General features: G+C 34.2%; 2 protein-coding genes across 2 annotated transcripts; one reads left to right on the top strand and one right to left on the bottom strand.

Moving 5' to 3' along the window:
* Positions 1-54: 54 nt before the first annotated feature.
* On the top strand, positions 55-1,481 carry LOC105151097 (uncharacterized). The gene is made up of 3 exons (XM_011064617.2): positions 55-291; positions 414-642; positions 789-1,481. Exons 1-3 carry the CDS (start codon positions 134-136, stop codon positions 879-881), a joined length of 480 nt encoding a protein of 159 aa, XP_011062919.1. The 5' UTR covers positions 55-133; the 3' UTR covers positions 882-1,481.
* On the bottom strand, positions 1,110-14,275 carry Unc-76 (fasciculation and elongation protein Unc-76). The gene is made up of 9 exons (XM_011064616.2): positions 13,800-14,275; positions 11,237-11,489; positions 3,267-3,389; positions 2,914-3,070; positions 2,715-2,823; positions 2,334-2,596; positions 2,091-2,166; positions 1,963-2,028; positions 1,110-1,832 (listed from the first exon to the last, which is right to left on the bottom strand). The coding sequence occupies exons 1-9, from the start codon at positions 13,903-13,905 to the stop codon at positions 1,816-1,818; spliced, it is 1,170 nt and encodes a 389-aa protein (XP_011062918.1). The 5' UTR covers positions 13,906-14,275; the 3' UTR covers positions 1,110-1,815.
* Positions 14,276-14,595: the final 320 nt, after the last annotated feature.

The raw sequence follows: 14,595 nt of genomic DNA, 5'->3' as shown, positions 1-14,595 counted from the left end.
CGAAAATTGCATATAAACAAACTTCACAATTCAAATAGCCAATGGATCTATTTTCTTCCTTGTAGAACAACATTTGTGCATGAAATTTTTAAGTGTGTAAAATTGACAAGTATTTATTATTTATTCGGAGGAAATGGCAGCACTGGAAACGCCATGTACTTATGAGTTTTCCAAAGGCTGTGGCACCGGTGTGGCAGAAGCGCTTGGAAACTGGGGCTTTTCTAACAGAACATGTAGCGCCGGCCAAGAGTTACAACGTTTAAAGTGTCTCTTTGCAAAAATGGATTCTTTGTGAGGAAAACATGCATTTTATTTAAAAAATGACAAAGGCTTAAATTGATGAATTGCTGGTCTTAAGGAAAAATTCGACTAGGACTGTACAAAAATAAAAGAAACACCTTGATTAATTTCAGACGCAGCGATAAACCGGTGATGTGTGTTAAATACGATCGTAGATATGATCCTGAAGCATGGTATGTTAAGCCTAGTCCCAGTGAATGTAAACCAGCCTGGACATTTCCTACAAAGAGGCCTCTGGTTACTTACTGTTCGACTGCTGTAATTTTGAAAGCTTCCAATATGCTTGAGGTCGGATCGGACTTAACGTTTCCCTCTCCTGGCCGCAGCTATGTTCGACAGGGTGTATGTATACACTCTTTTAATGAGTTTAATCATTTAAAGCGAACTAGCAGAATTTTTATTACAGATCAATATATTATCACATAAATTTTGGATATATATTGTACTTTACAGTAGATACGCCATATAATTATATAATTTACTTTTAGACATCTAAATGGTATCGTCGAGGTCCAGAGTGTTGTTATCAACCTAGTTGTCTAGCCCCGCAATGTCCTGTACGATACTCTTGTGAAAGCTAACTTTTAAAATTTGTAATCGTATAATGGTTTGTAATCGTACTTAATGGCAATGATAACGTCAAACTAAATATTTATTTCTGATTTTTTTCTAGTAATAAAATGTAATATTTGCACAATATATATACATATATATACACATTAAATTCTGAAATATGTAATTAAAAAAAAAATCGCGGTGGAGGAATCAAGGTATAAGGACAAGTAACGATATAATTGAGTTAACAAAAATTATATCTGAGAGCAATGAAGTCGTTTAATTTTTTTCTTTTACTTTAACAAACACAGTGTTCCGAGCTTTTGCGCGTTGCGTGAGAACAATTACATTATCGAATGGTGAGGCAAGTGATTTAACTGACCGTCACTGCAATATTTTCACTCTTTGAGCTGATATATATTGATGAATGGAGTATCTCTAGATACTAGCTAGCGTTACAACAATGTACACTAATTCGAATTCCTTAAATAGAAATCGATCTACACAAGTAGCATTTTGTAAGACCCTACATAAGGAGCTCTGTGCTGACTTTGCGATGACTCTGCATAAAAGCTTACCCTCGGGATTCTTATGTACAAGAAAAAATATACAAAAAATTGAATTGAGTCATGGTACAATATAAATATGAAAACTGTCCGAAAACGACGTACGATTTACGCGAGTCAATAATATATGTTATACGAGTTATTAAAAATATATACTTATGATATCTTAAGCAAGTAATATACATATCGTAATGTATAAATTAAGACTAGATAGAATATCGGAGACCTTATCTACTTCTACAGCCAATATAATAATCGAGTGTGTGACTGAAGTATAACTTATAAACTAATTACGCAATAACATGCGGCACAATAACGGCTGAAAGCGTACTGGCAAGAAGAAGAGAGCACATGGTATTTTGTTGACATTTCATTTTTTTCCATATATTTTGCCTTAAGTTGGGCATAACACTGAAACCGGAATAGTAATTTTGTAAATACTTTTCAAAAATGTTTATCGATCATGATTTATAACGTTCAAGTTGAAAAATTGTTAATATTTGCAATAGGATTTAGTAAACTGAATTGAAAATCTAATTACCTTTGAGTATATAATCTGTTAGTAAAGTGGGTACTGTCGGGCTATCCTCGCTAATGGCCTTTAATACTGCAAATGAACATATACATTGATATGTGTAGTTAGATACAAAATTCTAATTAAATACTTACTTTTAATAAGTACTTGCAAGGCTTGATTGTCTGGCGGACCACTATCTGTATGATATGGAATAACGGTCGTCAGGTACTATAAAAATGAAAATTTCCATTTTCTCTAAATTGTACAATTAAATTACTGAAAACTTTTTAAATTAAAGATTTAATTTTCTGTAAAAGAATATTCGTAATTTAACGGTTAATAAATGAATGCGTAAAATGTTTACTATGTAAGTGCAATTCTATATAGTGGTATACCTTCGGCTCCTGCAAAGACCTATGTTGTGGTAACGGACTAGTACCATTCTGCATTTGATTTCTTTTCTTTGTAACATGATGCTGCCTACGTCGATTTTGCACAGCTAACAGTAAAGAGATAAACTGGTTTTTGAGTTCCTTTTCATATTCTAATTCGTCTCGAAGCGCAAGCTCAGCGATCAGTGTTTCGCTCAAAGCCGCAACCAAGGATTCCATTTCTCCAAGAAGTTCAGTCAGTTGGCTGGAGGAAAGTTGCTTTAATTCTAAAAATACATTCAACATTTTATAATGTTTTTATTTTAAAAATTAATTGATGATTTCTATATCATTATATTTAACATGAATACTTTTATGTCATATAATTATTATTTAAAAACATACTTTTTTCATGAAGTGGTGATCCAAGTACTTCTCTACTTCTTTCCAAAGCCTCATCGCTGTCCAATAAAGAACCCTCTGAATCCGGCGATCTTTCCATTGACGGACTTTCCTACAACGGCAGCGACAAAATGCAAATAATTAATCACTCGTTTAGTTATTATTATATCGGCAAAAATATTTGATTACGCCAAGATTATACCTGCATTATGTCATCTATCTCGCGAAGAACTTCCTCTGCAGTCTTCAGCGGCTCTTCCGGACTGTGAGTATCGGTACTGCTGGATAAGATTAAAGCATGCATGTCCAAATCTGTGGCAACTGCCTCGTCTTCGCTACTTAAATCTTCTAGTTCGGGTCTATAGAGAACAAAAAACGAAAATATTGAAACGAAAGTATGAATTTACGAACATTAGAGCCGATGTGAGGAAACGAGAGGAGGCGAAATCAGAAAATTTGTTTTTAAAAATGTGTATAATCGCTACAAAGTAAACTTTCCACGAATAATTATACTTGTGACAAATAATCAAATGTGCAAAAAACAAACATATCTACCTTTCTGTCGAAGTAGGTGCTTCGTTCAAATTCAAAGCGGGCATATGCATTTTCCGCGCGTAGGATTTGCTCCAGTCGATGGGTAATATATTCCCGAAAGTTCCGGTAATCGTCCACCACATCCTGTAAAAAATACAATGTTGAACATATACTGTTATTAACATGCAAGGAATCTCTTGGCGTTTTCTAAGGGTAATTGTTCGCTTGATCTTAGCAATCGCTTACATTAAAAGCTTATATCATTTAATATACGTAAATAGATGTGGAATCTTCAGATGATTCATATCCTCTAATTCACAGTATTCTCTAGTCGAGGAAATTAATGTACTTTAAATGTACCTAATGTGTCATCGACTTTTATCGCTCATCTGCTGAATGTTTCATTCAGAATTACCGCATCTTCTCTGTTTTATTTTAATTTTAATTTGAAAAATTCTGAAGCATGTAGTTGATTTTTTGTAACAAGTCTATAATTTTCTTGAATGTATAAGAGGGAATTGTTTTATAGCTTTAACTTTAAAATGACATAAATAATCAAAAATACATAATGGTGTTAATTATTTTATTAATACCAAAATAACGATATTATTTCAGAACACTTTTTTAAATCTTTATTTTATTTTATTTTTTTTCCTTTCACAATTTTTTATTCTGATAGATAAATATTTTTTGCTGCTTTTGTGTAAATAGAGCGGACTAAATTGAGTTGAAAAGTCTTCCATCATTTTACAATTTTCGTAATAGTTAACAAGATATTAATTACTAAAAATCGTTGAATTACTAATAATCGTTGAATAATTAGTTTTCAATAATTTTTTACTCAAATACTATCAACTTTACAGAAAAAGAGTAAGAAATAAAAATTGTTTATTTTCTTCTTATAAAATTCTAAAAATTTTTTCAGAATCTTTAAATACCGCATTCTCTCATGTTGGTAAAAATAGTTGCCAATAAGAAAATATAATACTAAAAAATTGATAAAAAATTCTTAAAGCTCTATGAGAAGAAAATAAACAATTTTTATCTCTTGCTGTTTTTCTGTAAAGTTGAGTAAATAGTATTTGAGTAAAAAATTATTGAAGACCAATATTCGGCAATTTTTAATTAATCTCATTAACTATTGTGAAAATTATAAAATAGAGGATTTTTCGACTCAGTTTAGTCTCTTCTATCAAAAGCGCTTAGCAAAAAGTTGCGGGACTGCCTGTAAATTGTATTTTCTAATTTCTCTCTTTTTCTCTTTTTTTTTGCATATATACAATGGATAAAGAAAATGTTTGCTCACAGAGATGTCATAACAGTTTCCGGCATCTATCTAAAGGTTAATGAGAACGTATGATAGAAATGTCGCGTAATTTTAGCGTGAAGGACATGATTTACGAGATATTACAAGAACATGACGTGTAATGCGCGATCAATAAATGCAGATGTTCCAATGAGGATGATATAATGCCACGATATTATCTATTGAGTCGTGCCAATGTTATTCTACAATGTAGAAACACGCATTTGGAACGTTCTATATATAGTTGTCGTCAGAGACAGGTTTTTCATTCAGGAGGAGTCTTCGTCTTTTTAATATCGCGCCTGTTTATATCATTAATACAATATCCGTGTGAGCATTTCCATTAGGACACATTTGAGACACCCTCTATGATGATGAGAGCGACAGACTTTCTAGGACGCCGCGTGAATCATTGCAGGCTGTGGGCGTTTCCTGCGTTACGCATTGTACGTGTACGCACTGCATAGATAAGACATTTAATCAAGTGCAAACAAAACGTAAGTCAATGACGTTACGGCGATAATACATATTGTTTTCTAAAGGAAGTAATTTTTCATGCGAAGAACGACCAGAGCGAAGAATCCTCGCGGCGCGAATTTGCGAACAATGTATCTGGGAGCCGAGCAGCAAAAACGACATTCAGAGACCTGTAATATCCTCAGGAACTGAAATATCAATCGATCATTAACTTCCTTTATTGCTTCGCCTTCAAATGTCTCTCGCAGTCGATGGGCGATAGAAACCATGTATTTTAAAAATCGTCTAAAGCTCTGTCTCTTTCTTAAAATATTTCTCAGTTTCGCTAAATATTCGCGTTTTATGAATCTTCCTTGTATTTTTTCCAAATGTTAAATGGACAGTCGACAGAAAGATTACAATTTCTTATTTTTCTATTAACTAATATTTCTCAGAAAGTTCAAATCAGTTTTTACTTACATATGAATTCTTTAGATTCAAATGTAAAATATATAAATTAAAAACTTTTAATTTTTGTTTAAAAAAATGGTATAAAGAAATATTTTAAGCAAGTAAAGTCATTAAAATCTATATTTATATTGGGAATATTAGATATTTCGGCGTTTATTTTGTTTAAAATTCGCATGTGTCTGTATGTATGTACTTATTATGTATAGAAAAAGAAAAACGGCAGCAACGGATATCAAAGAGTCAACGCATTGATCGACCATTTGATGCCGTGGGTTAATAAATCGAGGTCAACTCAGTCTACTTGAGTCCCTGATTAATGTAAAGTGGCTTTATCTCCAGTGTACACGTTGTTCATATCGAAAAGGCCAGACATTTTTATACCGGTACATACGAAGTACGAGCTAATTTTTAATCTCTGAACACAAAAAACAGTGAAGAAAGGATAAAAGAAAGCTGAGTGATGTAAAATTAGCTTAATCTCGAAAAATGGGGATTTCGCAATTTTGCACAAATAGCTCTTATCAGTTCTTCTAAATTCACTTGCTTCCTACAAAATCACGAGAGAGAGAGAGAGAGAGAGAGAGAGAGAGAGAGAATATTTAAAAAATTATAGGTTTTTTCTTAATTAAAATCAGATAAATTTTCATATACATATATATATATATATATATATATATATATATAGAGCCTTCGCGTATAAATTTATCCCTGTAACACCCCGTAAATGTGATCGCTGCTATCTGAAGCGCGTGCGCGCCGATATTGACGTTCGCCCTCTGTTTGGAGGGTGGTATAGCTCAATACGAACGAAGGAGCAAAACAGAGATTAAATTTTCATGTCATGCGTTTTCGTTAATATCAAAACACTTATGAAACATAATGATCAGTTAAGGAAATGACTTCAAACTTCTTTCTATCAAATCTGATGCAAGTCGATTAATGAAAAAAAAGAAAAAAAAATTTTACATACATATTTTTATATTATATACATATATAGTAATTATTTCCGGAAAAAATATATTAATTTCTATATAACATTCAACATAAAACTCGAAAGCCAAACTGACCACTGAAATTCCACTTTTTACACATTTTATAATATTTTAATATTATAAAATAATTGGGGTAATTGTATAATATATTATATAGCTTATGCTTTGTCAATTTTCTCTACTTCTTATTAAAAAAAAACGAATCAATTTGGTTTCTGGGAAACTTACACTTATATCGGTCGCACGCGATGATGACCCGTGTCCACGCAAATCATTAAGGGGATTTATTAATCTTCGACACGCGTTTCCGGTGCGGCCAGTACTTGGACGCCGCGTTCAGCCTCGCGCTAGAAAGTGCGGCTGGAAAATTACGAGGAAACTGCGTTTAAACGCGTTGGATCGCGACGAACAGCGTAATATACGATGGAGAATGTAAGCGCTTCACGAACGTGTGCCCTCACATCGCTACCGTGGCTTTGTCGCAATCACAATCAGGTCGATGACCTTATTAGTCACCGGAATGGAGAGAACGTGCCATTTGAATAATGCCACCCTCGCCAAACGCCCTTTCATAACGCCATGGTAAATCGGAGTCGATCAACTGGCACTTGAGATCGCTTGTTCGAAACAAATCATGAATCTCGAAAGGTAGAAAAGATACCTGTCCATTGTGTTTATTTGGAGTGATTCTTCTTTCATTTATTGCAATCTGCTTTAAATTTGGGCGTAAATTTCATGGGCGTAGCCAGGCTGTGTGCCTTCTTCTCTAAATCTTAAAAGAGAACAAAAATAATTACAGAAGAATTTACAGATTATGTTTAATGAATATTAGCAAGAAATTAATTTTAGAAAAACAGAAAGAATTGGAGAAAGTTATAGAAAGATTTTCTGAGAATTCAAGACAGTTAGTGTTGTACATTTAATTTTTCTAGTTCGAAGAAACAGTTTATATAATTTTAAAAGAGAAAAATAAAGTAAATTATAGTAAATTAAATATGCGATATTTTATAATTTATATTTTATAATTTTTCTTGTCAATTAATTAGAAAAAATAATATAAGACGAAACAGATTCAACAGTTCATCCTCCTTCCCCCAGATTAAAAAATTTCAATTTCAATTTGCTCCTCTAAACAAAATCCTGACTACGCCCATGTTTTGAGCTGCAATATTTTTCTTTCCAAAGCGGATTCTTTCACAACTCGTGATCATGAATTCCTGAACAGCTAAATTCTTAAAATCTTCTTGCAATTTAATAAAAAAATATGCAATGTTCTTTTTCATCGGTAAACAACAAAAATGAAGACCATAGAAGACATATTAAAAAAAAACCCAGTGCATACATGGTTTATCTCGCGCACTTGCAAAGGCTGTATAAGAAATTAACGAACCGATCAAAAATCGCGCAATACTTCCGCACGACGGCGGATGATGAGGCGAATGATCCAATGTAAATTTAACAGCTTTGTGCGTGGTTGCGCGCGGAAGAAGAGACAATTTCGCGCTTCGTTGAATTTCACCTGCTGTTGCTTGGTTATGCTCGTTAGGACGTGCAGCCTTGCCTTGTCTGTGAGCATGCGACTGTAATTTACACTCTGCGACTAAAATATTTGCCAAGATCTATGGCAGCGTGAAGCCTCGACCCCTCAAAATGACCAAAAATCCAAAAAAGAAATAAAACTGAGCAAACTCCAAAACGTTGTATTGTACATGTTTACATTGAGAGAAAATGTACTAAATTTTAATAAATAATAATTTGAATATAACATTTATTTACGGAAAATAAAATATGTAATAGTTACATTAATAGTTCTTACCAAATATTGTACAATAAATATACCAAATAAATGTATGTTTATTTATTCAAACAAATATTTATCAAAATTTAGTACTTTTTCTGCATAGGTAATTATAATGTCTATTTTATTAATATTCCAAAACTTTCAGATAAAATGTCAGTTTAATAAATGGAATTAAGAGAATCGGGAAAGTGACGGATTACTTTGTCAGTTAAATCAGAAATGACATCATATTAAAAATTACGTCATATCGTATTGAGTAAACTATGTAGTCTAACTATCGTCTATGACGCAGCTCGAATCGTGCCTACGTTAACATGTCTCGCCGGAGATGTTCGTCAAGGTTGCCTTGAAAAATCTAACTCGCTACTTAGAAATATGCGTTCATAGCCGATAAGAAGATTTAGAAGATCTATCAAATATAAAGTGTGTCACCAAGTATTATTATTAGAAAAATACATATTAATTATTAAAATTCAATTAAATCTTCTTTAAATTCTACAATATTAAATTAAAAATGCTAAGACAATGGATTCTTGAATTTATAAGCGTCTTATTATTTTCATCGAGATAATTCATACATTTTATTTAATGTCTTTTATCTACAATATTTACTCAAAATTAATAGATAAATGGATATTAACGTTTCGCGGAAAAATAGTATCAAAATAGTAATTCTATTGTCAAACAACTGCATTAAGGAAATGTTCATATTTGAATTAAAATCGAGATGCGTTTTTATATATCAAGCGACGACACTGTGGCTACTTTGGAGAGAAAGCTGCAACATATGCCGTAAATATCGCGTAGAGAGTACTGACGGTGTCGACACACTTCTTCCATTGGGAAATCGATTACTGTCGAGTATCAAGAAGAAATTACATTTTCTATTATTCGTTTTACATTTTTTAAAAAATACGTTTGTTCTCAAATGACAAGATCAAAACGTTGCATTGGGATTCACACTAAATGAACATTCATGATCTATATAGCAAAGGAAGAACCTTGCAGTTCACACACAGAAAAATACATACTGTACGTAAATAATAATTACTTGTGTCAGATATTTCAAAAGTTCACATATTCGTAAATCTAGCTTAAGTTTCACAAACATCAAATTAATTCAAAATATATATTCTGAACTCTACACTAACAATAAGAAAAAAATGTACTAAATTTTAACTAATATTCATTTAAGTAGTGCCAACTAAATATTTATTTACCGTATAAATAAATATTTATTCAATAAAAAAAAGATTGTTAAATCAAATTAATGGTTCTTGTACTAAATAAATATAGATTTATATTTAGAAAATATTTAGTTGGTAACTAATTAATGTCTACTAAGATCATTATCAAGAAAATATTCTTTGTTAAAGATAACCGTTACTTAAAAAAAAGAAAGAAAAATGAGTAACTTTCTAACTTTTCTTAGCAATAAAATGACATTTTTTAATGAGTAATTTAATTTAAAACTATGTCACATATAAAACGATTTCGAACATTTTTAATACAAGTCTCAAGTAAACGCTTCGCTGATACAAATGTGAAACCATACATCTAATTGGGTTGCACTATACTGCAGCACCGCATTAAACGGAGCATTAAATGAAATTGCTGACGTGCTTTAAAGAGAAGTACAAGAAGAAAGAGAGAGTGTGAGTAAGCGAGGAGTAATCAAGATGAAAGATAGATTACTGGACCGCGTTCTACTCTCTGGATAGGAATGCTACCCGTTATTGCGTATTATGTATCATGCGTGTTATGACGAGCAAACGGGTTAACAGGTAATGCAATAAGTGATTATTTCCGCTGTAGCAATCGTCACTTTCCAGCTAAGAAACGGAATCGTGAGGGAACCGAGTCCGCAAAACGTAAACGTTGATTTTAATACGCACGCGTTTACCTAGTAATTTTCTCAGCCGAGCGTGTATTCTACGCGTCGTCGACACGTCGTTGATTTATTTCCCGTGTGTACTCTACGCAATGAAACCGGTATACTCATAACCGGGTTTTCGTTATACAAACCGAAAAACCGCATGATTGTACGCATGAAGATTTGCGACCACGGTATGAATACAGTTAATTAGGGTTGATCAAAATAATTGCGTCAATGGAGTCAAACGCGCACGCGATGATGATTTTTAACGACGATGAAAACTCTTACCTATATAATTATCAATTTTTAATACACGCGATGACATCCCAGTCCTTTAGAAACTCTATCACGAACAATTTAGTCAAAATGAGAGTGAAAAAGAAGAGTATATATACTATTTTTTCAATATACTGTCTTATTCTAATTTATACTTATTCATTCCAACTTACTGAAGTTGACAAAAATAACTCTAATCAAATGTTTGATCAGATGAGATCAAACCATCTAGTAATCAAACTTTGTTACAAGATTTCTAGGTCCTTTACGTAAGGCTTGTTCTTTTCAGTTGATCTTCTTGCATAGTTCATATTTTCTCTTTTTTTCTCCAACGTGGAAGAAAGATGAAGAACTTTAGCTAAAAAGAACCGATCTACGATGGATAGTTCATGTCCTGGATAAACATACTTTTACAAGTTTACAAAAATTATTAAGTGATTCTTATATTTCTAGAAAGTATTTATGAAGTAGTGTGTTATAAAAATAGGAAAAGATAGAGATTATTGTTTAGCCAAATGTCCCTACTTCAAAAAAAAGGAATGCTTAGGACACAAATGACTCAGATCCGATTGCACCAACGTTACTTTGACAGCTTAAAAATCTCAGCTTAAAAATTTCTTTTTTTTTTAAGCCGATATAGACAAAAAGGAAGAGTTAGAAGCCTCGCTTAAAATTAAAGTTACGTTGGTGTCTCAATCGTATACATTAGGGATTAAAAGTGATACCACTAGATTATCCCTTATGTATAATCTCGTCTCGATAGATGCTTTGAGATAATTAGGATAAGTATCAATTATGCGATAAACGACTCACTGGCACTCGTTCATGATCTCCTCCTGCGTTCGCACCTGCACCGGAGCCAATGATTCCACGTCAGTGCCATAATCGCGGAAGCAAGACGTGATCTTCTCGTCGAAGGTGTTAACGAGATCCTCGAGACTACCGCTGAACGGGCTGAACGTTCCTTCCTGGAGGATGTCGGTGCCGCTTTCGTGTGTCGTAGGCGGCTCATTCGCGTTACAGTTCTCGCCGAAATTTGCATCCAGACTGGCATCCAATAATTGTTCTGCACATTTGAGAAAACGATAAAGAAAAAATACAAAGATGTGATAATATAATAAAAATATGCTAAAATATATCTCTTATTGTTAGATTCGGTTCTATGTAAGATTAACTTTTATTTCGATTCAATACCAAAGTGCAGCATAATGTTAAGGGTTTTTGAATCCGAATTTTCTTCAAAAAAAAAAAAAAAAAAACTAATATCGATGTCACGTCATTTGTTGATTAAAATATACAAAAAAAATTGCCAACAATAAGCATACTTTGAAAGAAATTGTTTTTTGGAGAAACTTATATTAACATCCTTGAATCCGAGTTATTAAGGCCTAGTTCAATCAAAATATGAGATCAATTTAAATTAACAGTAAATTAAATTAATAAACAGTAAATTAAACCGAGATTAAAATTAATCTTACATCAAATCAAGCTTTAATTACACGAATTTAAGAATGTCAATACAAATTTCTCAAGAAACAATTTCTCTCAAAGTAGGTACGCCTATTAGTGACAATTCTTTTTATATATAATTTTAGTCACAAATGGCCATTGATGTTACAATTATTTTTTCATCAGAAAAAATTCGGATCAAATTTAACCATTAATGTAATTCCGCACTTTGACTTTGACACAAAGATGAACTGAGGTTGCGACAACCGGCATTGCGATATCGAGCGTTATCGGATGTGACACACTGCTTGTCTTCGTCGAATAAGAGTAGATATATATCTACTCATTCCGCTCGAGTGAGATAAACACGCACACACACACACACACACACACATATATATAAACATATATTTCTTCTCATGTCAAGTCCAATTTTGTGATGCAGATAATCCTGAGTAGAGAAAAGGTCCACGAAAAAATCCTCGGGGAAAAATTAAACATCGGAAAAGCAAATATAAAACAGCACACCGCAAATATTGATCACAGATTCGACAGATTGCCATTATTTTCTCAGAAATGGAAAAAATCTAAAGGGATCTGTATCCCTATATATGATCTAGAAAGAAATAAAAAGAGTCAGTTATTATCGCAGCGATAATTAATGGCCTTGGTGGAATTGGTTCGTCGTGGCAAGGACTTGTGTCTATAGAAAAATAATTTGTGTTCGAATGTCGCTGTACTACATTTCGAGTGAATTCGAAGAAATCCTACTGCGTTAACCGGCGACGATTTCACGGTGACCGAACGACAAAAATAAATTCGGAGGAAGACCCGCGGTCGGTCTAATGCCCGTTCCTACCAATGTAGATTAATTTACTCTTCATCTTTTTCTAATTTTTAGAACTAGAAGATGAAAAATTAATTGAATTAAAATTAGAATTAATCTACATTGACAGAAATGGACAACAATAAAATAAATCAACTTTAATCTTGGTTTACTTTTTTAGTTCCAAGAATTAGAAAAGAATAAGGGGTTAATTAAACCGAGATTAAAGTTAATCTACATTGGTAGAAATAGACATAAGTCAAGTAAATCCGGCATTATCGTTTTTCCATTTGTTTTGGCTGTCAAGCAAGTATAGAATTCTTTTAAACACACCGAGCGCTAAAAGCGCCAAGCAGGCCCAAAATTTATTAATATCGTGTCCTATGTACGAAATTGCGAGGTTCGTAACACCTGTCGATGCCTGAGAAACGCGTCTAGGACTACGTGTACTTCTTCCCTCTTTTAAACTAGGTTTCATCAACGTGAGATGAACTTTAATCTCGGTTCAATTTACTTATAAAAATTATTTATAAAAATTGCCCGTTCTGCCAATGTAGTTTAATCTTGGTGCAACTAACTCTTCATCTTTTTCTAGTTTTAAAAATTAAAAAAAGATGAAGGGTAAGTTAGGATTAAAATTAATTTTACATTGGTGGAACCTAGTCTTAATCCATTCGTGAGGACGAGAGATCGATTTATTCGAAGAGAAATATTCAGAGAATCAAAATTCAGGTCGTGCGTCGCACGACCCTGTACAGAATTACATCACCACTGTAGTCGCTCTCTTTCTCTCTTTCTCTCTGTGTATATGTGGTGTGTGTGTGTGTGTGTGTGTGTGTGTGTGTATATGTGCGAGCAATATTCATTAATAATTGAATAATATTTCCACGAAGGTTTCAGCTGTCTACGATAAAGAATAAGCAGCACGCAATACCATTTATGCCAATTAACGTGGGAATAATAGATCGCGTTACTCCCAGTTTGTTCATCACCAATTTCGAAAAATGGCCCAGATCTAACGATGAAAGTCTGATGGCCAAATGTAACGTCGTTGAGCACACTGTGCTCCAGGCGGTAGTAAACAAGGCGGTGTTTTCGCACCTGTCAGGATGTTCATGTTCTTCAGGCTGGCGGTGTCCTCCTCCTCGAAGCGCGCGAGGGGTGCCTCGAACTTCAACTCGGCGATCTTACCTGCCATGTCCCTCATTATTGAACGTGAGGGAGTATCCGCGGCACAGAAATTCAATGTCGTGGCCGAACGCGTATCTCGCTTTCGCAGGCCACGGAAAAAAACCGGACTCCTCGCCGCCGTTTATCCGACGAGATCTCGCGAGCCGAGGTCGAGACGACGTCGACGACGCGACCGAACATGTAGGAGGTGCGACGACGCGCGCGCATACACACGCACACACCAACACGCGCGCCCGCGCGGTCACGCACACGCCAAACGCTCGAAACGTGCGCGTGATAACCCCTGTCGACACGAACGAACCGACTGCAAGCGACTGACGTAGCAACGTGGAGGGGACCTGCTCTGCGCTCTGCTCTGCTCCTCTTCGCTGCTCTTCGACGGATACGCCGGTGGTGGTGGTGGTGTAGTGACGGGTTACGTCGGATAGTAGGTAGTGGGATGATCACGGTCGTCATGGCAACCGCTGCTGCGAAGTGCGCCGGAGTTACGAATCATCCTCCGCCAGGGCTGACTTGTGCCCGTTCCTACCATGTTTCCTAATTTTAATCGTCGTTCAAATAAACTCTTTATCTTTTCTTTATTCTTGAGACTAGGAAAAGATGAAGAATTAGTTGTAGAACGAGATTAAAATTTAACTACATTGGTACAAATGGACATTAACCATTCAAAGCGTCCGCTTTCAGGGATCTGTATTTTATTGAATGT

The sequence above is a fragment of the Acromyrmex echinatior genome, chromosome 9, assembly GCF_024713525.1.
Source record: "Acromyrmex echinatior isolate Ae372 chromosome 9, ASM2471352v2, whole genome shotgun sequence".
Lineage (NCBI taxonomy): Eukaryota > Metazoa > Arthropoda > Insecta > Hymenoptera > Formicidae > Acromyrmex > Acromyrmex echinatior.
The sequence above is the reverse complement of the archived record's forward strand: the minus strand, read 5'-3'. Positions and strand labels throughout refer to the sequence as shown.